This window comes from Polyodon spathula, chromosome 21 (genome assembly GCF_017654505.1).
Source record: "Polyodon spathula isolate WHYD16114869_AA chromosome 21, ASM1765450v1, whole genome shotgun sequence".
NCBI classification, from domain to species: domain Eukaryota; kingdom Metazoa; phylum Chordata; class Actinopteri; order Acipenseriformes; family Polyodontidae; genus Polyodon; species Polyodon spathula.
The window spans coordinates 9,709,010-9,736,658 of NC_054554.1; the positions used below are offsets into that span (position 1 = coordinate 9,709,010).

A 27,649-nucleotide genomic window follows, 5' to 3' on the forward strand; every position below is an offset into this window, starting at 1 on the left:
GCTTCATGTCTGTGTTCTGATCTTGCACAAGCCACACTTGAGTGGGGATATTTTTTAAAGTTTAGGGACAAACATGGGTGGCTGTTAATAACTCTTCAGAAGAGGGACAATTGGCTTGGGGATCGTTCGACAATTTTGTTTTCTTTAGCATGCATGGCTTAATCACATCAGAAAAGCATACTGCTCTACTACTGAATGTTCCTTTGAGGCACTTTCCTTTATTTAAAAATGAAAATATAGATGAAACAGTGGTCAACAAATTTGAACTTTTTTCATTTAGTATTTCAACATAAACCGTAATTCAAAGATTATTACGCAACATATTTTGAGCATTAAATGCAATTGGCAAAGCTAGCATTATTATCATTGTAATAAGTATGCCTGTGCATTGATTTAGAAAAGCATATTCTGTACATTTCTATACAGAAGGCTTTAAGCATGCTACATATTTTTAATGTGTAAACATACTGTGCTTACTATATTGAGAGGAGAAGGAACAGCAGCAGTAATTGAAAGGTAACATAAGGCTATATACTGAGGGGAACACCCAGTAAATGAAAAAGGTGGTGTAAATCCCAAAGGAAGCAATGTTTTCACTGAGTACAAAATTGGACAAGGCTCATTGTGAAAGGTGTTGTTTTTCTAAAAAAAAAAAAAATGTTATAATGTATACCTGGTTAAATAGTGGAGTAAGTGAGGGGAGGCTGAGTCGGAGCTGTGTAAATAATAGATCCTCAGTACTCTGTCTCGTGGAGCAGGTCCATTGTTAGGGCAGATGTTTTACAGATTTGTTTTTATAAAAAAGGATAGAGCCCCCAGGAGTTCTTGACACAGAAAGTTGTGCTCTGTTCAGTGTTTTGCTTTTTTTTTTCTTCAGTAATGCTGATGGATGATCTTTTGTAACTGACAAACATTTTATTTCAATTTCATCCAAAACCTCCTAGGTTGTAGTCCTGTGTCTTCCGTATAAGAAGCCTGATTTTAGGCTGTATAAACTAATGCTCCACTGCACTTAATTGCAAATCATACTTTTCCTTGAAAACATTAAAATATAACAATGGTTTTCTTGTCAAATGCAAAGCTGCATTTGCATGTGTCTTTGTATTTTTACTTAATAGGAAACCTGAGTAGTTTACATGAGACATTGAAGTTTGTTGTAGCAGAGGCAGCTGGCAGTTTTGATATTATGGGGTACTTTAAAATTTTTTATGTGGTTTACATTGTGACCTCTGTTTTGGACCTGTGGTAGCTGAGTAATCCAACATGTGTATAGTAAAGGGGTGTTTAAGACTGACCCTTGTGGCAGCCAAATTTCTTCAGAAAAGTCTGCAGTTTCCTCTGTGGGAGAGTTCCATCATGTTAAATTCAGTTTCCCTTTTACGTATTGTGCTTTTCAAAACCAAAGGTACTTTTTAGTTGTTATTATCTGCTTGGTGTAGATGCAAACTGTCCAGTACTTTTTTTTAAATTGAGATTCATATCTATTTTAAATTAATACACATGATTTTGGAAAGCTTTGCCTTGTTAAAAAGTGTGGTGTTTTATTCAATTTCATTATCCAGGTTTTAAAGGCTTAAACAGTTGATGTTCGCAAACATTAAGTGCGAGAATTGGTTTGAAACTTTTAGACATACTCCTTAGTATTCTTCTGAAGAAAAACCTGTACTGAGTTTTCTGGGGTTTTTTCCCTTCAGATTCTAGTTGCTTACTCAGTCAATTTCTGTATACTATGTATGCCTAAATGAGGCAGGGACCAAATAAATGCATAACTCTTTGGCTAATTAAAATCATTGGTCACTGTGGTTTGGAAGTTAAATGCATACTTGCATTTTATATCTGGTAATTTAAGACATAATGTGTATCAGTCATTGTTTTTTGGTCTGTTCAGCCGGTTTATAAGGAAATTGCACTTGGATGACTGCTGTAAGGATTTTAACATACGGGTCATAACCCAGAAAAGTTCCTGAAAAATTCCCTACACAGTAAGCAAACCAATGGGAATAGTATTATATAATTTCCGCATATATCGTATATAATAATATATATTAGCTATATAATAATTAAAATTATAGTAATCTATAATATAGTATATAATATTATATTTACTAAAAATAATATGGTTGTATCACTTTAATTTTATCATATCAATTAATCATAATAATAAAGGTATATAGTATTAGTAATTTTATTTTTGTCATTACATGTACTAAATGTACATACAGGCTGTGTCGTGTATTTTTCTTTATTATTCCATGACTCACATTCTCAGAGTAGTCAGGTATGAACACATTCTGGACCATTGTGATGAAATGCATGATTTCAATTAATCAATAAAGGTACTGTACTTTTTTTTTTTTTTTTTTTTTTTTTTACTGTTTAATTGAAGCTGTGACAAATATGCTTTTGTAGTGATATTCATTTTGTAGTCAAGGCTCTTCAGCTGTTGTCCTGAAAGGGGCATGTATACGTTTGCATTCATCACCTAGCTGAAGTTGACTGTGAAGATGTTATCAATTCAGTCTTCCTTTACTTTATCAGTTTTCATAGTTGGAGTGGAGTAAACCGGCCGTGGGTGAACGTTGCAAGCTCTTTTTAAAAATGTATTTTTAAACACTGGAAATATTCAGTCATCCTTTTAATTTGCATTCGTATCAAGTTACTGATATTCTGAATGCAAAACAATGTGCACATAAACCACATTAAAATTTGCTGCTACTGATGTCTACAATACTATGGTTGTGAAGGTGTTACATTAAAGATAAATATTGTATACTTATCCTCCTATTAGTACCTCAGAAAATGTGACTAAAAAATACATATATATTATTTAAGATTGAGAACTTATGTTTCCTATCCTGTTACATGCTGGTATTTAAAATGTATAGAAATGTAAAGGACACATGATAATTAAACGCAATGCTAGTTTCTCACATTTTTTAAGTGTTTTATCATTCAGTCCTAGAAAAACAGATTTTATTGAATGTCATTTTGCCATACCAGTAGCTTCCTTAAATAAGTACATATGGACCTCTCTCACCTGTAATGTAAGACGATGTGAATTTCAATGTTCGTGTATTTCGTTTTCCCCCTAGTCCTTACAGCCTGAACAAGTGGTTGTTTGGTCTAGAAGGGGACACAGGGTGTTCTTGCTTTCAACTTACGACGTTTTTTAAGCAAATAGAAATGGTTAATTTGACCAGGGCAAGGAAAAAACATGTGAAGGCCACTCATTTACAGGGAAACAAACTATTTATTTGGTTTTGGAAAGGCAATCCTAGAAGGTCTGGGCCTTTGCAAATTCACCAGTCAGAGGTTGTCAGTGTTAAAGGTCTGAGTGTGAGTCTTTGTTCAGCAGTGTGTGAGTGGTAGTGTTTGCCAGCTTGTCAACTTCCTGAGTAATGCTGCAAAAACCTCAGTGTTACAGTACCCTCTCAAAGGGCCTTTCTTTTTCACTCGAGGCATACGTCTTACCCTTTTTAAGGCAGCGTGAATTTATATTCTTACAAACAAAAGCTTGTTTGATACAAAAATAATGCAAAAACCTTAGTAAAGTTTGATGTTAACACTGTGCAATCTGTAGAACTTAAGTTAACATTACAGCAAATGAACACTGTTTAATAAAAATAATATATATATATATACTATATTATATATATATATACATAAATAATATACTGTCAAATTGGTAATTTCTTGGATACAGTCAACATTAAAAACCTCTATACTGTTATACCAAATAATGAACGGTTAATTGCAATAAAACACTTTCTTGATGAACGGATAGTGAAAGAACCTCCAACAGATATCCTTCTGAGACCAACTGAACTTGTGCTCACATTGAATTGTTTTTCCTTTGATGGTAATTTTTACACTAAAGTAAGGGGTGTTTGCATGGTAACTAAAATGGGACCATCATACGCTTGCCTTTTTGTGGGATCAGTTGAAAACAAATTTTTACAGCAGCTCAGTGAAAACACACCTAAACTATATTTTAGGAACGTTGACAATATCTTTGGAATTTTCACCAACTGTAGTGAGGATTTAAAACATTTCATTCAGTCAGTAACACATTTCCACCCAGCCCTGGATTTCACATGGAACATATCAGAAACAGACAATAGTATGTGTATCTTTCTTAGATATTTCCATCATTGTTTTGAATTCCACCATTAACACCACTGTCTACTACAAACCAACTGATTCTCATTCATATCTGCAGTATGACTCGTCACACCCTAAGGCTTGATGTGACTCGATTCCTTGTTCACAACTGTTAAGACTCATGTACATTTTACATGTACCTCTAAAGGAATAGTCTACTGCATTATCTGCAAGAAATGCAACAAATTGTGTATTGGGGAAACTAAAAGGCGTTTAGCAGACTGGTTTGTAGAACACTTAAGAAGTATTCACATTAACGCCACTGCATTACCAGTAGCCCTTCACTTCAGTGGTGATGATCATACTGCTGAAGACATCACAGTCTGTGTGATTAACCAGTGCTATGGAACAAAAGGAACACAAGTTTATCTTCAAACTGGGAACTTTGGAACCTCTGGGAATGAAGGTTCTATTATAATAATCATGACACCATCCACATAATTTTTGTAGAATTACAAATCTTGAATAATAACAAGTTTACTGCACTGTGTTTCCTTTTCTTTTTAAACAGCTGAAGAAGGGCTTTTGCCCAAAATGGCCTGAAAATAACATTTTTTAATCTTTTAAACCTTTTGTGTAGATTTAAAAACATTTTCTTTCATATGCCTTCAGTTTTGGACACTGTAGTTGTATGTGTGTGTGTGTATATATCATAAATATATACATGAAAGGTTTTAGCTGTTTATAATTTGTTTGGACTCAACAGTTAATCCCTAAAAGCATAAATCAGTAACAGATTTGATGTGCTGCAATCTTTTTATAGCTTGGCCTTTTCTGTCTAAATCAACAAAAAAGCAGTTTCTCATTCCAAAACTTGTCAGTGAATCATGACTAGATCTGATTATAATGCCATGATAAAATGAAGTATTCTGTACCAGACATTTTTAAGTGAATCACTTGAAATTGTACAAACAGCCATTTCAGTAAAGTAAGAAACCACTGTGCCAAGCAAGCACTGCAAGAGCAGAATCAATCAGAAGCTCACTGGTTTGAATCCTGCTCCTGCTGAGTTGCTGATCTTAGCTGGAGCACCACAGGGAGCAATGCATTGGCAGTCGGTTGGTGGATAGCACAACTCACTGTGCTACAGCTCTCGTCTCCCAGGTAAATTGCTGAGATTGCGATGGAGATCTTTTAGCCGTCTACTTTGCCACACTTGCTGTCAAAATACTGTAAAATTAGTAATCCTTATATCATTCTACAATAAATTACTTGTTTGTAATATGTGTAGGTTAGGCCAGAGTCAGAACCTCAGCTGTCTCTCCAGTTCTTTGTTCCAACAATATCCTTAATTATTAAATTGCATTAATGTGACCAATGACCTGGTCCTAAAGTAAAATGCATTCTACCTGTATTACACCTGGAAGAGAATGGCTATCCAGGACCAGGGTTGACTATGGTTAGGTGGATCTCGCCTCCTTTTTTTATGTGTGGATTTTAGGAGATAAAAAAAAGAAATACCTCCAGATGTAAGGGATACAGTACAAACAAATAGAAGGTAGAACACACATAAACACCAGTTCAGGAGATGGAAAAGTGTGTTAATGATAAAGTCAGTGAGGTATGAAGAGGAGCACCATTAGGAGGCAGAGCTACCATCTGGACCCCATCAGGAGTAACAAGCTATCATCGTATGGGGACAATTGACTTAACATTTCTGTGCATTGAGAGGGAGTGATACTGGATTTCTTCATACAGTCAACCTGATAAGCTCTCACCCCATTAGGACCAAGTCTTTTGAAAAGCCCTGTGCTATATGAAGCACAAGCCACTCTTTAATGATCTTTTATTATGCAAATGGACCTCGCATGTATCCTGTAATAATTGACACCTGAATCTTCCTATTTCAAATCAGTCAGCAGTCACAATGGTCAGGACCCAATCTAACTGATAGAAGGGTTAGAGTCTGTTTGGCAGGTTCTTTCTATCCAGTATTGTGTACACCCTATTCAGACTTGTATTCTCAAATCAATGCTGTTTATCTTGACTGATCTTCCTTTTTCAAACACATGTTTTTGGACTGAAAAAATATTTTTTTATAGCTGCTTTTTACATTTTTTTAAATTTAAGTTCAGTTTAATTTAAAATATTTTTTTCATGCTTGACAACGTTAGCTGAGCTGGATTTCCTCCTGTCTTGAGGTTTTGGATCTGATGCAACAGGGAGACTATTAAGCATTGCCATCTTAACTGATGTAATTTTCTCAATGTGTGAATTTCCATTGGATATCGCAGCCAGATAAAGATATTATAATAAATCAAGACCAGTAACTAGTATATCGGGATTTACACTTCTATTCAACTGTTTTTGTTTTTGTAAGGGAAAATGGGGAGTGTATTCTTTTGAGGATTATTATGTATTAAATTAAATTATTTGAAAAGTAGTGGTGCCTGCTGCCAAGTACCCTACCCTTTAAGATGGGTGAATGAGACTTCACCCATTATTAAACTTTGTTTAACAAGGAAGACCATAGTCACAGCAATCGTACAAGACAAAGTGTTCAACACAAAAATATAATACATACTGCAACTTTATACACTGTGTTAAGGGTGCCTCTTGTTCTGTAAAGGATGCCATCTGATACAGTTTAGGTGAGAGAACGGCAAAGCTTATTATTATTATTATTATTATTATTAATTAGCCATTTAACAGACGCTTTTATCGAAAGAGATTACAGACTAGGGGGTGAACTATGCATCAACGACTGCTGCAGAGTCACTTCCAATAGGATTTCGGTTTTACGTCTCATCCGAAGGAAAGATAACATCTGGGGTATAAAGCAAAGTTGCATTGCCTTGCATATAGGTCTGCCAGGAATACCATTTATGAAGTCTGCAGGGCATATTATATGTTTTCTGAAAATACATTGCACAACAACCTTTTGGCATGCAGGCTGGTTGCATTTTAGGGGGTCCAAAGTGAGTTTTGACTGATCTAAGATTTGATCGGATGTGCTTAACATATTCATGACAGCTACGCTTACTACAAATATGAATGCACTCTTACACATTTAGTGATTAATCAGTACAAAAGCAAAATGTCAAAATCTAGATGGTTTGTAATTAATTTAGTTTCCTACACATTTTATTTATTTATTTATTTATTTTTTAACAGCAAGCCGTCTGGGGGGGAAAAGGTAATGTGATAATTTGTGGAGCATATAGCTCTTAATTGGTAACAGATTTAAACCTGAGGGAGTGCTTTTCACCACATTGTTGTAATACATGGTGATATTAAGTGTTGCCAAGTTAGAACTTCAAAACAAACGTATTCTTGCATAGACTGTTCTGGCCAAATATTGAAACTGTTTAAGTCATTCTTAGTGATTTTTTAATCTTGCTCCAAAATGAAAAAAAAAACCCAAAACTATGAACTTGTTTGGTAGGTTTGCAGGCTTTGGGTTTAATAAAACACTAGAGGTGGCTCAGATCACTATAGAAACTCACTAGTATAATAGTATATATAATATATATATATATATCTTATAGATATATATATATACATATATATAAGATAAACTAGAAATTGTATGTCCATAAATTAAGTTTTTTTTAATGTATACATTTTATTTTTTTCTGTACTTTTAGATGGGAACAGAGGGTTCTTCCCAATGGAAGAGTATACTATGTTGATCACAACACAAAGACCACCACCTGGGAAAGACCTCTGCCACCTGGGTAAGTAAAGGGTTAAAACAAGCCTCACCATTCCATTGAAGAGCAGCAATAGAATCTGATCAGATCACAATTAAAAGTCTGCACCTTTACTTAAATGTCAACAGAGTAAAAACTTAAAAAAAAACAATCTTCATCACAAGAAACACGTTCAGTAGAACATAAGTTCTTTTTTAGACACAGAACACAAAACCTGTATTATCCCTAAAAATCACTTCTTTCTGTTTAAAATTAAACACTGATCAATTATTAGCAGCAGTGATTTCTTCCTTGAATTAGGTTAATACATTAACAGTTCCTTCTCTTAACCACTGAAGGTTTATCATAGAAAACTATTTAAAACTGAAAGTATCATCTACCGTAAGCTTCTGTGGCAAGTTGGCCTGAGCGGTGACGTCAGACCCAGAAGAAACACACAGCATTGTTTAATAAACACACAGAAAATAAGTTTTAACAAATTTGAGAATTGATCAATGTTATCTGAACAGCAGCTCATATGCATACTGCATCCGCTTATATACATCTAACAGTGCATGTGAGTCCCTTCAGTGTATTAAAAGATTTATGATTTGTATGACAGTGATATTTAGATGCACCACTGTTTAGTCACTGAGAAATTTAAGATTTGCACATGATTGTAAACATTTTGCTTAGGTTTGGTTTTAACTCTCGCTAAAAAAAATAAATAAAATAAAAAATAAAAAAAAAACAGAACAGCTAGAACAGTTCTTATTTTTTCTGCTTGTTTTAAAATGATTCTTATCTGGTTTACCTATTATAAATAGGTCCTGAATTCCAGTTCAAGAACAAAATGAAGGTGTAAGAGAGGGAAGATTTAAAACATAAAGGTTAATGTTTAGAATGTATGTATTGTATTCAAACAAGTAGTCAAAAAAACTTTAGAAATGAGATTTCAGGAAAAAAAACTATGTGAGGGCTGTGTTTGGGGTAACCCAATAGAAAATATGAGCAGTTTAAAAAAAAAAACAAAAAAAAACATGTACAAAAATTCCCTACATGCTTTTTCAGTGCTTGAACTGCATTTAAAATACCTGATCTACAACCCATGGCCTTTTATAGACAATGTTTTTTTGGCACAGTGAACGACTCCTGGATAGGCGCACAGATTTGTGTCTACCTATAACATGGCTTGCTAAGCATGTAGACAAACTTCTTCAATCTAGTCTGTTTTGTAAGCGGGCACTGTGTCCAATATGACTATGAAAAGAGAGTTATGGGGAGTTAAAAAAAAACATTTGTTTATGGTCCCCAATTGTGCATTGACATTTCTTTTACTAAGTGTTTACACATGCCTTCTTTTTGTTAAGACAAACACATAATGTGTAGTTGTAATGTATATAATAGGTGACAGAATAAATACAAATACAGAAGGGACCGTGAAGTATGTTAAAAAGCTCTTGCGGAAAATGTTCTACATTAATGCAATTTAAATCTTCATATGTCACCCTCAGGTACATTTTAATAAGGATTCACAAAAACAGGAAATGACTAATCTTCAAGAAATTTTATTTTAAAAACAGAACGGTAGAAAAGCTCTTTCAAAAAGCTTGTATCATCTGAATTGCCCTTTTCTCATTACTCTGGACCTTTAGGAAATATAACAAATTAAAGGTCTTTTTTAAAATGTTTATTATTGAGGCCAAGAGAATGTGTTTAGTTCCATGAGCTCTAAACTCTGGAGTCTGTGCACTTTTGATATTGTCTTTTAAAATGCTTCTACTGTCCTAAACTACTGAAGGGTGTGCTATATTGATGAAATGGAAAGGCACTTTATTTAGTAGCCAAAACAATTATTATTTTTTATTATTTTTTATCCTATTTTATAAAACCTTGTTATTGTGTAAAATTATACATAAAAAAAAAAAAAAAGTTAGAAAAGTAACACCCTTCTCTTGCTAAAGTAAATATTCACATTTTCCAGTTGGTCATGGTCTGCTTCTGTGTTCCTTTATAAAAAAAAAAAAAAAAAAAAATTGCATGAAAAATAAAGTACACATAGCATGTAATAAACATTTTGTGTACAGAGAATATAATTGTTTATTTCATTTAACATTAGTAAGCTATGGCTTAGCATTTATTACTTAGCAAGTTCACAGAAAAGATGTGTGTTAGTAACGTTCAATATCCTTAAATGCATTTCTATTAGAGCTTTGCATCAAGTTCAAGCTGATGTGGTTTAGTCTAGGCCTATACGCTTGGAAGTGCCTAGACCCAGAATATTAGGTTTTAAGAGCTAGTGTTCATTTGTTTATTAGTTGGAAACTATTTTATATGTATGAATTACTCCCAGATTTTAACAAGTAGATTTCTGGATCTTTATAGACCTACAGGAGTAAAAATGCATTGTGCCATGAAGCAAAAGTGTAATTGTATTAAGTTTGCAACCATTTTGTGAGCATTATCTTTTAATATATCAATGCAATGTTAATATGATGCTGTTAAGGCAATACTATACATCATTTATTAGATATTGTACACTAAAAAGGTAATTGGCCTTTTTAACATTCAGTGCGTTCCGTTTGTTTGTTTGCTGTTAAAGACAGACTTCCTGAGTCAGGAAATCAGCTGGACTACTTAAAAAATGTTCTGGCTCAAGCAAATCATTTTGGTAGCCATGTATTACTAGAAGTTTTGACCAGTGGGCAAATATTAGAAAGACGCACACACACACACACACACACACACACACACACACACACACACACACACACACTCACACTCACACTCACAAAACAGTAAACCCTCCAGTCAAAAATAATATTTAAAATTCTCAAAATATAATTACAACTTTGAGACAAGTTACTTTTTTTTCTATTTTATTCTATATGACCCCAAAATTTTTTTTGCAATATTTGACATGATCAATTCACGTACATATGGTTGACATGATTATTGGTTATATATATATATATATATATATATATATATATATATATATATATATATATATATATATATTATATATATTATATATGTATTTTTTTGCAGCACAACAGATGCTCCTTGCATCGTTAAAATCCTTTTTTTAAAGGTGGGAGAAGCGGGTGGATCAGCGTGGCAGGTATTACTATGTGGACCACAACACCAGGACTACCACATGGCAGAGACCCACGGCCGAAACAGTACGCAACTACGAACAGTGGCAGTCCCAGCGAAACCAGCTGCAAGGAGCCATGCAGCAGTTCAGCCAAAGATTCCTCTACCAGGTAACAAGACAGAGCAGAGCTTTAGCCTCCAAGGCAGATTTTTTTTTTTGTTTGTGGGGCATGGGGGAGCGGACTGCTTTTTTAGCCATTATTTTCACTATCCAACTAAAAACTAAAGAAAAGGCAAATTGAAAAAACTGTACTCATAGGAGGCATTGTGGTCTAGTGGTTAAAGTCCAGGGTTTGTAACCAGAAGGTCACCAGTTTAAATCCCACCTCTTCCACTGACTGGCTCACTGTGTGACCCTGAGCAAGTCACTTAACAAATGTTAAATCAATGTCCTGTTGTAGGTGACTAGGCATATAATGCACAGTTCACAGCCTACCTCTCTAAAGTGCTTTGTGATGAATGTCGCTATATAAAATAAAGATATTATATTATTATTATATATTACTGCTGTGGGTAGGAAAATACTCATGACGGGGTGTGGAGTAGTTATGAAATTACTGCAAGCCCTATCCCTCATCACAACAGCAACCACCAAAAAAAGTTGCCTGTCTACCAAAGACCGAATGCGGAGGATAATTTATCGTCTCTTTCATTTTTACTGATTTCTCAACTGTGGATAGCTAGCTTCAATAAAAACAAAACTAATGTTGTTTTTCTGCCGCCCCTCCATACAGTGAAAACATACACACATATGTAGTAAATTAATCCAATCCCCAATATTATAAAGGTCTGACTTGATGGTTTGGTATCCCCCCCCCCCCCCCCCCCCCAACACCTCAGAAGCCAGGGAGAAAGCAGAAGAATATGCATGGGAGAAATCAAAATCACTTGTAATTGGATATTACCACTAATTTGTCAAGAAATTGTCCAGTAAGAACATTTACATCATATAAACTAGACCGGATTATGAGGTTCCAATATATCTATATATATATATCTATATAGTAATATATATATATATATATATATATATATATATATATATAGACTATGAAATATATATTATTATTATGCAAGGGGTGTAATTAGTATTTTCCGACGAAGAGGTTTCTCAGAAGTGACTACATTGTCGATGCGTCGAATGTACAGCTTTGTTTTGTGCTTGTATGGAAGTTAGCAGAATAAGTACAATTAGTTTCTTATCAGGAGACCAGTGTATTTCCTGTATGAATCAATGCTGAAATACACTCCCGAGATTCCAATCTTATTGCTTCAACATACCCACCATAAGCATTCTGACTGGGGGGGTGGGGTGGGGTTATATTTTGGGATAGTTTAATTTTTTATGCACAACACATTACCGGACAGTTTTATTTTGATCCCGAAGGTTGGATTATGTGTAGGCTTGCTACTATTCGATTTTATTTTTTTTGCCAAATCAATGATTAATATCTATGTTTATTTTAGAAAGAATTTACCAGGTTTTTTTAATCTTTATTTTTCAATTCAAGCAGAGAATGGGTGAAATCGACCTTTATGCTTTAAAAAAAAAAAAAAAAAAAAATTATGCCATTGAGAAACGTCTCATTTAGCGAAGCACCTTTATCATATTCAACACGCAACAAAACCGTGGTTACCAACATTCTCATTGAAATAACATTTGGTCACAGCAGAGATATACCTTGTAAAGATAAAGATCCTACACAAATTTAAAAATTGAAAACACAGCATATAAATGTGTATTACACACTTTTATAGCGTAAATTTGAGCACAGAACAAAACTTTAGATAGTTGAACAGAACAAACTTGCACGTATACTTCAGCACAGCTGCAGTCACTGGAAGGCAAGGTATAACTCAATTAGACACCCATTGGAGATTGAATACAGCATAGTTGCCCTGATGAATCTTAGTTTTTTATTTGCAGAATACTGTAAAGAATGATGCCATAATTATTTCCTGGTGTTAAAATCATTATTTTTGTGACTGACTGAGAATTTGTAATTCAGTATTTATTGGTGGGCTGATTCATGGCAGAGTAGTTTTCTTGAAGTCTGCACCAATAATTAATTTATTTTTCCTACATTTTATCAGTTTTTGAGTATTTAATTAGGATAGTTCCCACAAGAGAAAGGTCAGTCATATGGAAAGAGTTACTAAGCTTTTAACACAATTCAAATTTTACACTTTTTAAAACAAAACAGATACTTTATAAATAAAGAGAATATATATTTTTAATTATTATACTAATAATAGGATTGATAACAAACATATTAGAAAATATTTCAGAACAGAAAGATAAAGATAGCTAGTAAATGCAAAATATAAAAATCTCTGACAGTGTGCAGGCAGTCAAATTTTGTAAAGTAACTAAAGGTATTTTTCCATTCTAAATAACTAATAAACCATACAAATGATATAGTCTGATGTGATCTAACCCCAACTAAATTTAGTAAACAAATTAAGTGATATGTTTTAGGACAAAAAAAGAAATTCAACAACAACTCAGTGAAAGAATTTATTTACAAACCACTAACCAAGATCATGCTACAGTCTCTTGACACAGGGGTTGTACCGACAGACTGGAGAATTGCAAACGTAATACCGATCCACAAAAAGGGAAACAAAACCAAACCAGGTAACTACAGACCAATAAGCCTGACTTCTATTATATGTAACCTTATGGAAACTATATTAAGGTCTAAAATGGAAAATTACCTATATAGTAACAATATCCTGGGAGACAGTCAGCATGGTTTTATGAAAGGGAGATCGTGTCTAACTAAGCTGCTTGATTTTTTTGAGGATGCAACATCGACAATGGCTAATTGCAAAGCATATGACATGGTGTATTTAGATTAAAATATTAATTCTCAAAATGAACAAGGTAGAGATTCAAGGAAATGTGTGCACATGAATTAGGGAGTGGTTAACATGTAGAAAACAGAAAGTACTGATTAGAGGAGAAACCTCAAAATGGAGCGAGGTAACCAGTGGAGAACCACAGGGGTCAGTATTGGGTCCTCTGCTATTCCTAATCTACGTTAATGAGTTAGATTCTGGTATAGTAAGCAAACTTGTTAAATTTGCAGACGACACAAAAATAGGAGGTGTGGCAAACACCTAATGCAGCAGCAAAGGTTATCTAAAATGATCTAGACAGTAATCAGAACTGGGCAGACACATGACATTTAATAGAAAAAAGTGTAAGGTACTGTATGCAGGCAGTAGAAAATGTGCATACCAAATACCATATGGGGGATACTGAAATTGAAGATGGAATCTATGAAAAAGACCTAGTTTATGTTGATTCAGAAATGTCTTCATCTAGACAATGTGGGGAAGCTATGAAAATGGCCAACAAGATGCTCGGATTTATGGTGAAAAGGGTTGAATTTAAATCAAGGGAGGTAATGTTCAAACTTTACAATGCATTAGTAAGACCTTATCTGAAATATTGTGTTCAGTTCTGGTCACCTTGCTACAAAAAGGATATTACTGTTCTAGAAAGAGTGCAAGGAAGAGCAACCAGAATTATTCCGGGTTTAAAAGGCATGTCATATGTGACAGGCTAAAAGAGCTGAATCTATTCAGCCTTGAAAAAAGAAGACTACGTGGCGATCTGATTCAAGCATTCAAAATTCTAAAAGGTATTGACAATGTCGGTCCAAGTAACTTTTTCTACGTGAAAAAAGAAGCAAGGAGCAGGGGTCACAATTGGAAATTAGATAAAAGGGAATTCAGAACAGAAAATGGGAGGCACTTTTTTACAGAGAGAATCGTGGGAATCTGGAACCAACTCCCCAGTAATGTTGTTGAAGCTGACACCCTGGGATCCTTCAAGAAACTGCTTGATGAGACTCAGGGATCAGTAAGCTACTAACAACCAAACAAGCAAGATGGGCCGAATGGCCTCCTATCGTTTGTAAACTGTCTTATATTTTTATAAATAAAATGTTTGTATTTTGGTAATAACTGGTTTAAACGATTTACAATTTTAACCCCTAAAAATAACACAGGTTGTTTTTATTTACTTTGTAGTACTGTAGGTGGTAGTGGTCGAGTAAACATGTCTCTATATATAGTAATTGTTATTTCAATACCCCATATGATACGGGAGGGGGAGACTGTTTCCATACATGAAACCCAAATATCAAAGAAATACTTGTTTGACACCTACATTGGAACAGTGGTAAAAACAGAGCTGGCCACCTTTCTATCTATAAATAACAAAGAGATTCTGTTTTCATGGATTTTGTGTGAAACAACCCAAAGACCTATTTGTTGTTGGCTTTTTTGACCTTTAAAGCATAGTAATGGTTTTATTGTTTGGGGTATCTGTCTGATCATCTAAAGTAATGACAGGTCATTGTGCATTTAGGTTGAATTTCTGTTTGTGAATGCTCCATTTATCACAGGAACTTCATGCGATCACGAAAGTAGAACAGTATTTTATACCAAATATTTTGAATAAGTAAATAAATAACAAAGTTGTCATTTTGTAATATATTTGTATGATACCTCCCAATGTTGTTGGATGTCACAAATGTTTATATTGATAAACCAAAACTCAAGGCTTTTGAATTTCTTCAGATCAAACCGCAACAGTAAAGTGTTAACTTACTGTATTCCAATAGTGATCCCACCTTAGTTTGTACAGGACAATAGCAGCTCTTCAGGAAAAATGTCACAGCAAGATGTTTGGGGATACATTGTAGTACATTAGGTGCCAAAAATATTGTCTTGGTTTAATGTTTCCAGTGCTGCTTAGAATGTAATTTCCATCTTCAGATGTATTCTAACCTAATAATAACATTGCATTTAATGTCATCAGTGTACGCCACAGACTTCTCGATATTATGGGACACCAAGCTTGACTTTTACTGTGCTCTTATAAAGTTTTAATTACTTTTCCGTTTATTTTTATGTTCCACATCAAAATGTTGCCGGTGCTGGTTTATAGGCATTAAAAAGGATAGAAGTTATTTTGTTCTGCTACAGTCATTTATATTTTATGTATTGGTGTTTGGGAAGAAAATGGCATCTTGGATGCTGAAGAAAATGGCAATGGATGTTGAGTTATCAAGTTTTTTTTTTCTGTATTTATGATGGTTATTTCAGTTTTTATGATGGAAAATACAACTCGAGTTAGGAAACACATTTGAATGTGAACATGCATTTGTGTTTGCAAAGTAATTAAAACATAACGTTACTGAATTTGGAGGGCAGGCAATATGACCCCCTTCACACTTTGAAATAAATTGCAATTTGATGATCATTTGTATGCTTAACATGCTGTATAATAATTTACACAAAAACATTTAATATTATACTACAATATTGTCACCATGAGCATAAGAAGTTTGTATGACTGTTTCTGTATTTCTTATTCAAATGGGGAAAAAAAGTTTTAAATGTAAGCATTAAAAACATAAATCAAAGACCAGGCAAAGTATTTTTGTATGGTACAAATTACAACCGGTATTCTGAACAGATCACTAATCTGAACTGGTTCAGGTTCCCGCTGGTTCAGATAGCTAGTTGATAATTAATACTAAAGTATGATTCCTATTTGATTAACAGCATCAGCCATGTGTACAAGAAATGGGGTAGTTCCATGTAGATGCAAATGTTTAATACAAATGGAATTTGTATCCTGTCTTGCTAAGTGGGTTGCTGTTACAACTCCCCAGGTAACAACTCACTTGCTCAGCTTTGAATCTGTATAAATATTTATGACGATATGGGTATGAGGAGCCCAGAAAGTGATAACAAAATAAATAATAATTAAAAAAAAAGAAATGTAAAAAAGAAATATATATGTTGTATGACTATCAATTTCTGGGGATGGAAAGCATACTTATCTGTGACCTGAGTTTTAAAAAAAAAAAGATTAGTCTGCACCCTCATCACCCTTTGTACAGTAAAGTCAGCATTTACCTTTTTTTTCTTTGTTTTCCTTTAAACTCAGCCTTTTAGCTTTAGATCAGGAGTCTTTTTTTCTAATGTAGTATGTAGTGCAGAATAACACTGCGTGAGAAATGAGCTTCTTACACCACTTGTAGCAAAAGAAATGTCTCACTTTACTTCTAAATTCCTTAGAGCAGTTTAAAAAGGGCACAGCTGAATTCTGCATCCTATGGGAAAACTTTTTATTTAACTCTCAAGGTTTTCTTAGTGTTTTAAAGCATCTAATTAGCCTACTCTGTGTGTGTGTGTGTGTGTGAATATATATGATATATATATATATATATATATATATATATATATATATATATATATATATATATATATATATATATATATATATACTCATAAGTTGTTTATCTGTGAGTGCAAGATAGATAGAGAATATTGCCAGTATATTACTGATAGTAAATATAGATCTTTTGTGGCATCAGTGTCCTAGACAGAGCCTCCATACATCCCCAGCACAATATTTTGTGCTAAAGGAGATCCTAAGCCTGTTTCATCACTGCTGTACAAAAAGTTTTCTATGTACTGTATGTGACATTCAGACAGACTGAGAATGAACCTCCAAGTACCCCAAGAAAATTATATTGTATGTAACTTCTGCTGAAGAAGGTCCTTAGCAAGTGTTGTCTCTGGATAAGCAGTTCTGTAGATATGCGATTTATGCAAAACTCATGTTTGACATACAGAATGTCCGGCTCCACTGTGTCCCTGGTCGAGGGTTTGTATGTATAATAATGAAAACCTCTTGAAAGGTATTAAGGAAGGATATGCCACTGATACTTTCTATTTATTTAACAAATACTTTGAAACTCTCAACAAATTGTTGACAGCTGTTGATTAATCTGTAGGGTGCACTGGCACCTAAAACTGTAAATAAAATTGGGTAAATAATAAAATTGGTTAAATAAGCCTCAGCTCTATAGATGTTAAGCACTAGTACATAGATGACCCAATTTATCATTGAAAATTGCTTGCACCCAACATTTCAGTGACATCATACTGTGTTGTTCTTGGATGGATTGTTTCTTCTTAAAAACATATGTCAATATTTATGTTGGGTTGGTCAACTACTCCGTCCGCCGGCAGAATTCTTATTGTGGCTTCTACCCTTCATTGTGATGCAATTTGTGGAGTCTTTAATCAGCATGTTTGGCTGTCCCTTTGCTCCACTGCTGTTCACGCCCTTCAGTCGCTTTCGCTCTGGATTGGTAAAAAAAACAAATGTGGCTAGAGGAGCAGTGGATGATGTCATACAAATGTCTTGGTTTTACCTTTTTTAGTCACAGAATACATTGAATATATTTATTTTCACATGACGGGCACATTACAGAATCTGGAATGAGTTGCATTACTTTTTAGGTCTCTTTCCCTTTATATTTTATGTGTTTTATTTATGAGTATACCAAAACGCCCTTGACCGTTGGTGATGTTGAACTTAAAAGACAGTATGACAAAACAGATTTTCATGTAATCTAATAATTCAATTAGAATTAATGTGCTGTTGTATATTGAAGAAAATAAGCTTTAGACCACTGTATATGTACAAGTCAAAGCTGACATGGTCAGCCAGGCGATTTCAGGTACTGTGCTTTTGATTTAGCTGTTGTTTTCAATTTTTAGACAGAGAGCGATTTTAGGAGGTTTCACTGCAATTAATCAAAGCCTTTCAAAGCTTCGACTGTACATCTTTTCTTATTGCCCTGTGAGATAAAGTAAAGAAATGGTTTCGGAATTAAGTTACTGGACTAAATATTCCCTTTCTGTTTTTTAAGCAGCCTCCACAGGTCTGGCTGTGTAAGCATTTACGAATTAGTCATGAAGTTGGACATGGTCCCCCCCCTTCCAAAACTTACAAAAAAAAAAAATATATATTATTTTAGACTTTACTCAGTTCAGGCAGGGTAAAAGCAGAACCGCATGTACAATGACGCTCACTTCCACAGCTCTCTGAATAAAGGTGCTTTTGTCAGGATGAATAAAAACATTCATAGAGGAGGGGGGCCAGGGAGGGGGGGCCCACTGTTGGGGGGTGGGTGGTAGCTGTCTGTCTGGGACCCGGCATGAATGTTCCCTTAGTTTGAAAGTTTGAATGTACATAGCGCGCTACTGCTTAGTTTAACAGCACATTCAGAAAGTAGAGTTTTTTCTTTATAAGGGGAGGGGGGGTTGTTAGTTTGCAGTCAGGAAGCTTGGGCGTGCCTTGTGCTTGAGGGAATGATTTCATTGGAAAGGGCTGTGTATGTGTGTGTGTGTGTGTGTGCTTTTTTTAAAAATGTAATGTGTAGATTTTGGAGAGAGTTTGAGACGCTGCTTTAGTGTAATAGCATTCACTCGAGCCAACAGTTGGAGTGCAGACGCATAGGTATAGTCTGGGATCTTTTTTTTTTTTTTTTTTTGTAATCCATTGCATTACCTTTTCTTTTCAGTAAGCATGCCTTTTTATCATTGTGCTGTCAGAATTTTCAGAAATGCATCGCGCCATGAGATCAAACAATAGCAAGAATTTATTGGGTGCCGTTGATTTTTACAGATAGTGAGAAGGAGGAATGGAAGAAGACTTAGAGAGAAAGTGTATAACTCTGGATATTTTGTTTTCTTTCTCCTAGTCCTCTGGTGTCACCACCGACAATGATCCACTTGGCCCCCAACCTCCAGGCTGGGGTAAGTAAGAATTTGCCTCTGCCAGCCAGCTGCTTTTTGTACATTGATGACCTGATTTGGAAGCATAATATATTTATAAGTTATATATGTTTGTTTGTTGACTTACTATGACATTATTATGAGTTATTGGCCATAAGTAAGTATATATAGAACATCTCCAATGTGTTTTATATATTTTATATTACAATGCTGCCTAAGATTATTAGTTTACATTTGAGGAGCTACATCAATTTCTTTTCTTTTCACACTGCTTCTTTCACAACTTGCAGGCTTTTACTGCAAGTGTCTATTTACTTAAATTGGCAGTGTCTCATGTTTAATTAGCAATCTCTCTGTAATATATAGTTCTATTTTTGGATCATTTATTATACTATCTACAGAATTAACAATTCTGTAATTTTAACCCTACTTTATAATAATGCAATGGAATTTTCCTTGCACATTTTCTTAGAGTTCCAGGCTAACATACAGTGATTTAAACTTAATTTAAGATTGCTGTATCTGTGTCTGCTGAGAAGCTACACAAACTGTTTTATAATTTAAAACATACTTACTGTATCTTATATCCTGTTGCTTTTAAAATTGTGTAGTCCAAAAAAAGAAACTGGATTAATAGTTTTAAAGTAAAGTTTTTTTACAGGATGAATATGAACTTGGTATGGCTACTAAAATTCTATGAACCACTACCATTTTTTAATAGTTAGGTTTTTATTTTGTAAAATAAAAAAAAACTAATTTCTACTTCGCGCATTGCAAGGACTAAAAAAGCTTTATACTCCATGTTGACAGTAAGTAGTGGTTGAGTCATTGACGCTATGCTTGTACTGAATTTGAAACATATTTTAAATGTCTGCTTTTTATTCATGTATGTTGAATTGGATATTTTATCCAATTAAATTCATGCAATTGGAGACCAAATAGGTAACCTATGGTCCTTAATGAACTTCAGTCGACATCTAAATCCACTACGCCATTTGGCTCAATTTGGCACAATTGGCAATACCTGTAAGTTCCAAAATAAAAATAAATCTGACAAATCTCATCCATGTTTGTGGGTTTTACTCTGATTTAAAAAAAAAAAATAGAGACCTGTTCATGAAACTGTGGAACTCATACTTAAAGCAGAATATAATCTACTCACCTGACCACAAAATAGATGATACTTGGAAGAAATTACTTTCATTTTGTCATGCATGCACTTTTTCCCCAGTGCATGAATAAGAGTAAAAAGGACCAGTCAATACATTGCATCAGCCAGTTGTTGAAATTAAATCAGATGAAGTAATACCACTTTGCTGGACCTTTGTGTGGTTTCTCCTTTGCACTTTTTTTTCTTCAGCATATGACATGACATCCGTTTAGAGCAAACATATTATAATCTTACTGCAGATTTTCTGAAACTGTTGAACTGTATTGAAGTGCAAGTCTCTTTCCCCCTTCTGGAGTTGATATATTTTCAATAAAATTGTGGTATTACAAAGCAAAGCTCTGGTATGTAATGGGATAATTCTTTTACTATTTTTGTGTTTGGTAAAGGGATGACTTCATAATAAACCCTTTCAGTGGGCCAGGCGACTTTCAGCATGCAATTTGAGAGCTACTGTTTGCAGTGTGCATATGTCTAATGAGTACAGTATGTTTGACAAAGCATCTGTGGCAAAGCATTTAAAAAAATATATATATATATAAAAGAAGCATTTGCTGAAGTTGGCAAACAAGGGTTTGATAACCATATAATATAAGCTTTTTTTCACTAAAGGCAATTCTAAACCATTTAAGTTTTTAACAGCTGTTGCAATTGGACAATAAGCTGTTTCAATAAATTGTGAGCTATCCTGAGGCTGGTAAAGGTCCTCTTGCCTAAAAGGAAAGAAAGTTATTTGTAGCAGTGTTTTTCTCTTTTTGAGATTTCCTAACTAGGAATTATAACAAAAGAAATAAAGTAGCAGTAAAGTTAATGGCTTTACTGTTGCTTTATTTGTTTTAACAACTCAGAACAGCAGCTAGTAAAGTTTGAAACCGTTTGTTTCCTTTCTCTCTCTCTTTCAGTAGAATAAGAACTAATTTTATCGTGCGGTGTGATAGAAACATTTGTGTTTTATACAAGGTAACATCGTGGTCTTGATGAATCAGATTTCTTAATATTGTATCAACCATGATGCTGAAATGAAGCTACTCCTATAAAGTTCCCTCTTTTTGAAACGCTCGATATAAAGTCAAGCTCACCATGAAGACAGTCATTCCTATTCAATTCGAAAACAGTCACCCTCTATTTATTAAGACAGATTTATAAACCCCTTTCTTTTGGTGGTGGTGATCAAGGCATTCTGCTGTATATTAGTTTATTGAAATAATATGTTTCAAAAGATGTGCTGGCAGCCAACCCCTACTTGCAGGATAAGAGATAAAGCTAAACCTTTTTTTATGATTACCTGCCCAGTATGTTTCAGCAATATGCAGCCTGTAAGTCCCTTTGGTGACTTGTGAGTTCAGGTTTGGCCACATTACCAAAACTTCAAAAGAAAAAGAAAAGTCGTAGTTTTGTATACCTCAATGCACTCGGATTAAATTGATGATTTTGCCTCTGGACCGAACTTTTTCTTTGTTTTTTTAATGTTTTGAAGTCTGTGTAATATGTTGGCTAAAATTTCTCAACAGCTGTTTTTTTTTTTTTTTTTTTTTAATGAACTGTGTCTGTGTATTAAATGAATGATGTAACAATTGCTTTACTGTTTAAGTAGCTTACCTGTAATTTCTTTTCATTGTTAACCGATTTTTAAAGTGAGATCTCAATCACTTCAGGAAGAGCAATTAAAAAAAAAAAAAAAAAAAACATACGTAAATTTATAAGTCTAAAAAGTTTTCAGGATTTGTACAATGAAAAGAAATATTGCAGGTACGTTAAACAGTAAAACAGTTGCAGCAACACGTGGGAACGTGTAACGTTTTTTTTTTTTTGGAAACCTGCTACTTACTCTTTAAATAATACAATTAAATACTATCAGATGTAAAACAGATCAGTTTTATTTTATTAATATAAAATGCTTTGCTAGTGTTTTTTGTTGAGATTGAGATTGTTTGAATTTTTTATTAAATCTTTTTTATTTTATTTATTATATATATATATATATATATATATATATATATATATATATATATATATATATATATATATATATATTTTTTTTTTTTAAAAAATACCGGTAAACTAAAGTCCATAATATGATTTGAGTGTTTATATGTGGTGTGTAAAGACCATTGACCTATTTAAGTACCAGAATATCTTTTATGATTAAGGTTTTAATAAGGAATTAAAAAACAAAAATGTACCCAGTACCACTGGAGGAAAGCATTTATTCTAAGATTTTGATAGTTTCTAGATTATTTATCCATTGGTCATCTAAAAAGTAAATAAATTCTTCCTAAAGTGGTGGCACTAGATAGATAGATAGATAAACAGAATAATTTCTAGTGTTTTCCTTGAAACTAACTTGTTATCCCCTGTGATGGTGATCTAGTGGAGGCACCCATTACAGTTTTATATCTAGAGAACCGCTTATCCAGTTGTTATAAAACTTGCTGTTGTCATTCCTTACCACTAGGTAACTTGCCAGTCTTGCCTTTTGTGTGCTCTTTAATTTCCTATAGATAGCCTTTGACGCCACAGAGTTGAGAACTGCATAGAAGAAGGCACAGCCTTCTGGCTTTAATAAAAAGCACAATAGTATTAGAGCTGCTGCTAATTAATGTGGTATACCTTTGCATCTTTCATTGGTGCTGAACCTAACTATGGGATATCTTTATTCTGAGTAGTTGGTCAAGATTTGCTTACGTCAGTGGACTTCCGCTGGCGTTCTTTTGCCAAAATACAGTTACGTGCAAAAAACAGTATAACATTGGTTATTTATTTTAGCATTTCTGTAGCCTTTCTTGATATTATAATAATATGCTTGTGTAGAGATGGTTTCTAAACATCCTTTGTTGTGTTCTGTCATCCAGTAATAATTTCATCTCTACGATAGAGGACTTGTACATTTTGGCTCTGCTTTATGAAATTCCATTATCTGTAATAATTGGGGGATAGTAAGTGTAGTTATTCCCTACTTCTGAATTGATTTATTAGTCTGGACCAAAAGTAGCAGCACTTCAGTCTTCATTAGTTATGAATTTTTAATTTTTTTTAACACAAGCTAAGGACTTTCTTAGTTATTGCATGCTGCTGTTTCCATTTAACTTGATTTATTGAGGAAAATTGTGACTGGTATCATGTGTTTTATGGCTTTAATGGTATTTCAATTTTTCATGCTCGGTTTTGCTATTTTAATATAAAAATAATGTAGAAATTCGAGGAATATCATGCGTATTGTATTGTACTGTTTGGTATAATCAACAATGCATCTTTAACCTTTTAAAAAGAGTCTGTTTGTAATTATAGCCTAATGTAGTATAGTACTGCAGTGTATTCACAACATATGCAAACAAACCATTTGCTTTTATTTTTTTTCCAGAAAAACGTCAAGATAATGGACGGGTGTACTTTGTTAACCACAATACACGCACCACACAGTGGGAGGATCCCAGAACCCAAGGGTAAGAACTGCACAATTACAAACACGTCCTTTTTGTGGGGTTGAGCTAACCACAAGTAAATACAGCACATGCATATGGTAAACATATTCATATACATATACATTGCTATTATTTGGTGGATATGAACTATTTGATGCTGAATAATTGTGTTGTAATTCCAGTGTCCGAATGTATGTATTGAGCAGTACAATACATACAGAAATCCAAGCCCTTTAAAGGTGGAGCTTATTGTTTACAAACCATCCATCTGTCCATTCATCCCTATGAAAATACTGTAAAAAACAAAAAACAAAAAAAACAGCATTAATCAGAAATCCTCCTAAAACAGTGTTTCTGAGAGTAAAGATATACAGTCTTGGTTGAGATGTAAATATGACCCCCTCCCCAACTGAAATGTACTTTGAGTCTATCGCAAAACCGAGAGCTTCATTTCACCAGGCTCATAATTAAACCTGGAATGGCTGAAACTGCTATGCAATGGGAGTCTTGCCTCTGCCCTTGGCATTGTCTCGAGCTCATCCTGCACAGATGATTGTGACACTTTTGCTGGCCTGCACAAGGACACAGTTTGATACCAGTTCCGTTCTTGCAGGATGATTCAGGAGCCACCTCTCCCCCCGGGCTGGGAAATGAAATACACCAACGAAGGGGTTCGCTATTTTGTCGACCACAACACTCGCACCACCAGCTTTAAAGATCCACGACCTGGATTTGATTCAGGGTAAATATAGGACTTTTTTTTTTTTTTTTTTTTTTTTTACATGGTTAAGCAGGAAAATATACATTTTCCTATGGCTCTTAATAGGAGTTCTATACATTTTTTTTTTTTAATTGGTGACTTATCTATAATATCTTTATAGCAACATTTTATAGATAGATACACACAGGCAAGATTTTCTCTTTTTACTCAAACAAGACACAGCACAAATTCTACCAGATATGTGTATGTATATGTGTATGTATATGTGTTTTATGTATTTTGGGGGGCTGGAACACTGTCCACAAATAAAATGTTTTTGGTAGCTCCGGAAAACACATTCAGTTATTTTTAAAGTTTGTGTGATGTTAACGACTGTAAATACTTTGTTTGGAGATAGCCAAGAGGCAGGTAGCCAAGTGGCTCAAAGATTATTAGTGACCCCTTTCCCACCCATACTTCGCTGACTGGGCACATGTTGAGAAAATATGGCCCTCTACATGAGCCCAGATTATTTCGACCACAGAACAGGATTGGTGGACTGGATTGGTGGATTGGTATCCAAAAACAAAATAAATTTGTGATCTGTTGGTAAAAATTAGCAATCCAGCCAAGGCGATAATAAAACAAACCATGCCTCTATGTATACAGTAGAACTGTTCTTTTTGCAGTGAACATACAGTACACCACAGTGTTGCAATTTGTAACCATTGTCTCGTGTCACACATTGCTGTCAATAGACAGCATCATCTGCTTTAACAAACCTACTGTTTATGGAAAGAGAATGACTGTAAGAGGCATTGCCATATGATTGAATGGCAGGTCTTTCACATGAATACATATGACTTGCCTGTTTTGAGTAGAAACAATTGAGCCAAAACCATTAATAAGGCACGAGAATTAAGAAGTATAATGTACTGTTTTCTTTTATTTTTGTTTTCATGTTAAGTTCAAAACAGGGTGGGTCCCCAGGAGCATACGATCGGAGTTTCAGGTGGAAGTATCACCAGTTCCGGTTTCTGTGTCAAGTAAGTACAGTTAATTAAGAAAGGAGCAGTGTAAAAGAGGATGGATGTAACTAAACAACCTAGTATAACCTGCAGATCTTCTGTAAAAAGTTATTTCATAGTCTTTTAGTTTTTTTTTAATCTTCTATCTATCCATCTGTGGGTTTTTTTGTATGCAGTTTTTCCTCATGGAAACCCAGCCTCACAATTGCTAGCCTGCGGTTTATGAGATCTCATAGATACCATTGAGGGATTTTGTATGACATCAGAGCTTGGATAATCACTGGGTGAGGAAGCATGGCGGCCAATCTTATCTCCAAACCTTGCGGTTTGGCTTTCCAAAGAAAGTGACAGCTTGCATCTGGTATACATATCCGAAATTACTTCATCCAGTTTATCTGATGAAGACTGTTTGTCATTCTGCCTTCAAGGCTTATAATTACATTAATTTATTTTTAAAAATGTATTAATTCAGAAACATCTTTGTGTGAAACCTTAGAGAAGTACTGTATTTATTTTTTAGCATTCACAGTTTCCCCCTTTACACTCCACTCTGTGAGACATACAGCATGACTTCAAACAGCCAATCTGTCCTTTGGCTGAGCAGAGTCTCTTGCAATGTGACTCCAATTCCTCACAGCATACTATATGAACTAGATAGAGGTGTGTTTTTTCATTAAAAGGGTTCCTGATTAAATCTTTTACATTCTTGGATGCTTGTGTACCCTGGACTGTACATCTTTAGAACATCTATTAAGAGCTCTTAAAATAGCATCTGGAATAAAGTGTTTGTGTTTGTAGACTTACTGAGTTGTTATTTTTTATTTCTGTTCCAGTCTAATGCACTCCCAAGCCATGTGAAAATCAGCGTCTCCAGACAGACTTTATTTGAAGATTCCTTCCAGCAGGTAAAGTAACCTGGGCAGCCTATGCTGGCTATGGGCTGGGCAGCGGTATGTGTTAAATAAGTAAATACATCTACCAAGTGATGTCGGTTTCCGGTTAAAGCCCAGTAATTTTTACACAGCAATCACAAACCAATAATCCACCCTGTTGATTAGTTATTTGAGTTATTTTTTAACATAAGATTAACATATGTTTGTCTCAGTGTGAATTTCCTAGTGATTTCCAAGTGAGTCTTTGTTTAATTGTACTCTTTAAAGATTTGTATTGTGTATATCATTTCTAGATCATGAATATGAAAGCATATGACTTGCGTCGCAGGTTGTATATAATAATGCGTGGAGAAGAGGGGCTAGATTATGGAGGCATTGCAAGGTAAGCACATACTGTATACCAAGAACATCTTGTCGACTGGCTTGCATGAGGTACATCGAATTGTAATAGTTCTGATGTACATGGATGAATGAAATATATAGCATTTTTTTCTGCAGTTTTTCTAGTGCTAATTATGTTGTACTCTGCAGTTTCAGGTTTTTTTTTTTTTTTTTAAAGTAATATTTAAAAAATGTCTTGTGAACTCAAATTTTAAATTTCCATAACTGGTTAAAAAGGACAGGTTTTTATCTTCAGAATTTAAATTGAAACACTTGGGTACTACCACCACTGAGTGTCACATTTAAAAATAAATAAATTTAAAAAAAGTTTTTATCTACAGCATGCAAATAAAAATAAATAAATAAATAAATGCCTACGACCAAAGTGTTTAAATGAGTCAAGAACACTGCATTGTGATCACAAATGTTACACCTGTCCTATAGAATTAAAGTGTTTTTGTTGTCCTGCAATCATTTTTTTTTTTTTTT

The 27,649-nt window shown here is 34.2% G+C and overlaps 1 protein-coding gene across 3 annotated transcripts in view; it reads left to right on the plus strand.

Moving 5' to 3' along the window:
- Positions 1–27,649, plus strand: part of LOC121296627 (NEDD4-like E3 ubiquitin-protein ligase WWP2) — a 70,017-nt gene that overhangs the window by 31,839 nt on the left and 10,529 nt on the right. For 2 of the 3 annotated variants that reach the window (XM_041222377.1, XM_041222376.1), the window contains exons 9-16: positions 7,749–7,838; positions 10,888–11,062; positions 19,535–19,589; positions 24,098–24,179; positions 24,772–24,900; positions 25,826–25,904; positions 26,720–26,791; positions 27,073–27,161. In XM_041222377.1, the coding sequence (XP_041078311.1) occupies positions 7,749–7,838; positions 10,888–11,062; positions 19,535–19,589; positions 24,098–24,179; positions 24,772–24,900; positions 25,826–25,904; positions 26,720–26,791; positions 27,073–27,161 (771 nt within the window). The remainder of the gene's footprint in view (positions 1–7,748; positions 7,839–10,887; positions 11,063–19,534; positions 19,590–24,097; positions 24,180–24,771; positions 24,901–25,825; positions 25,905–26,719; positions 26,792–27,072; positions 27,162–27,649) is intronic. The other variant, XM_041222378.1, reaches the window with a different exon arrangement.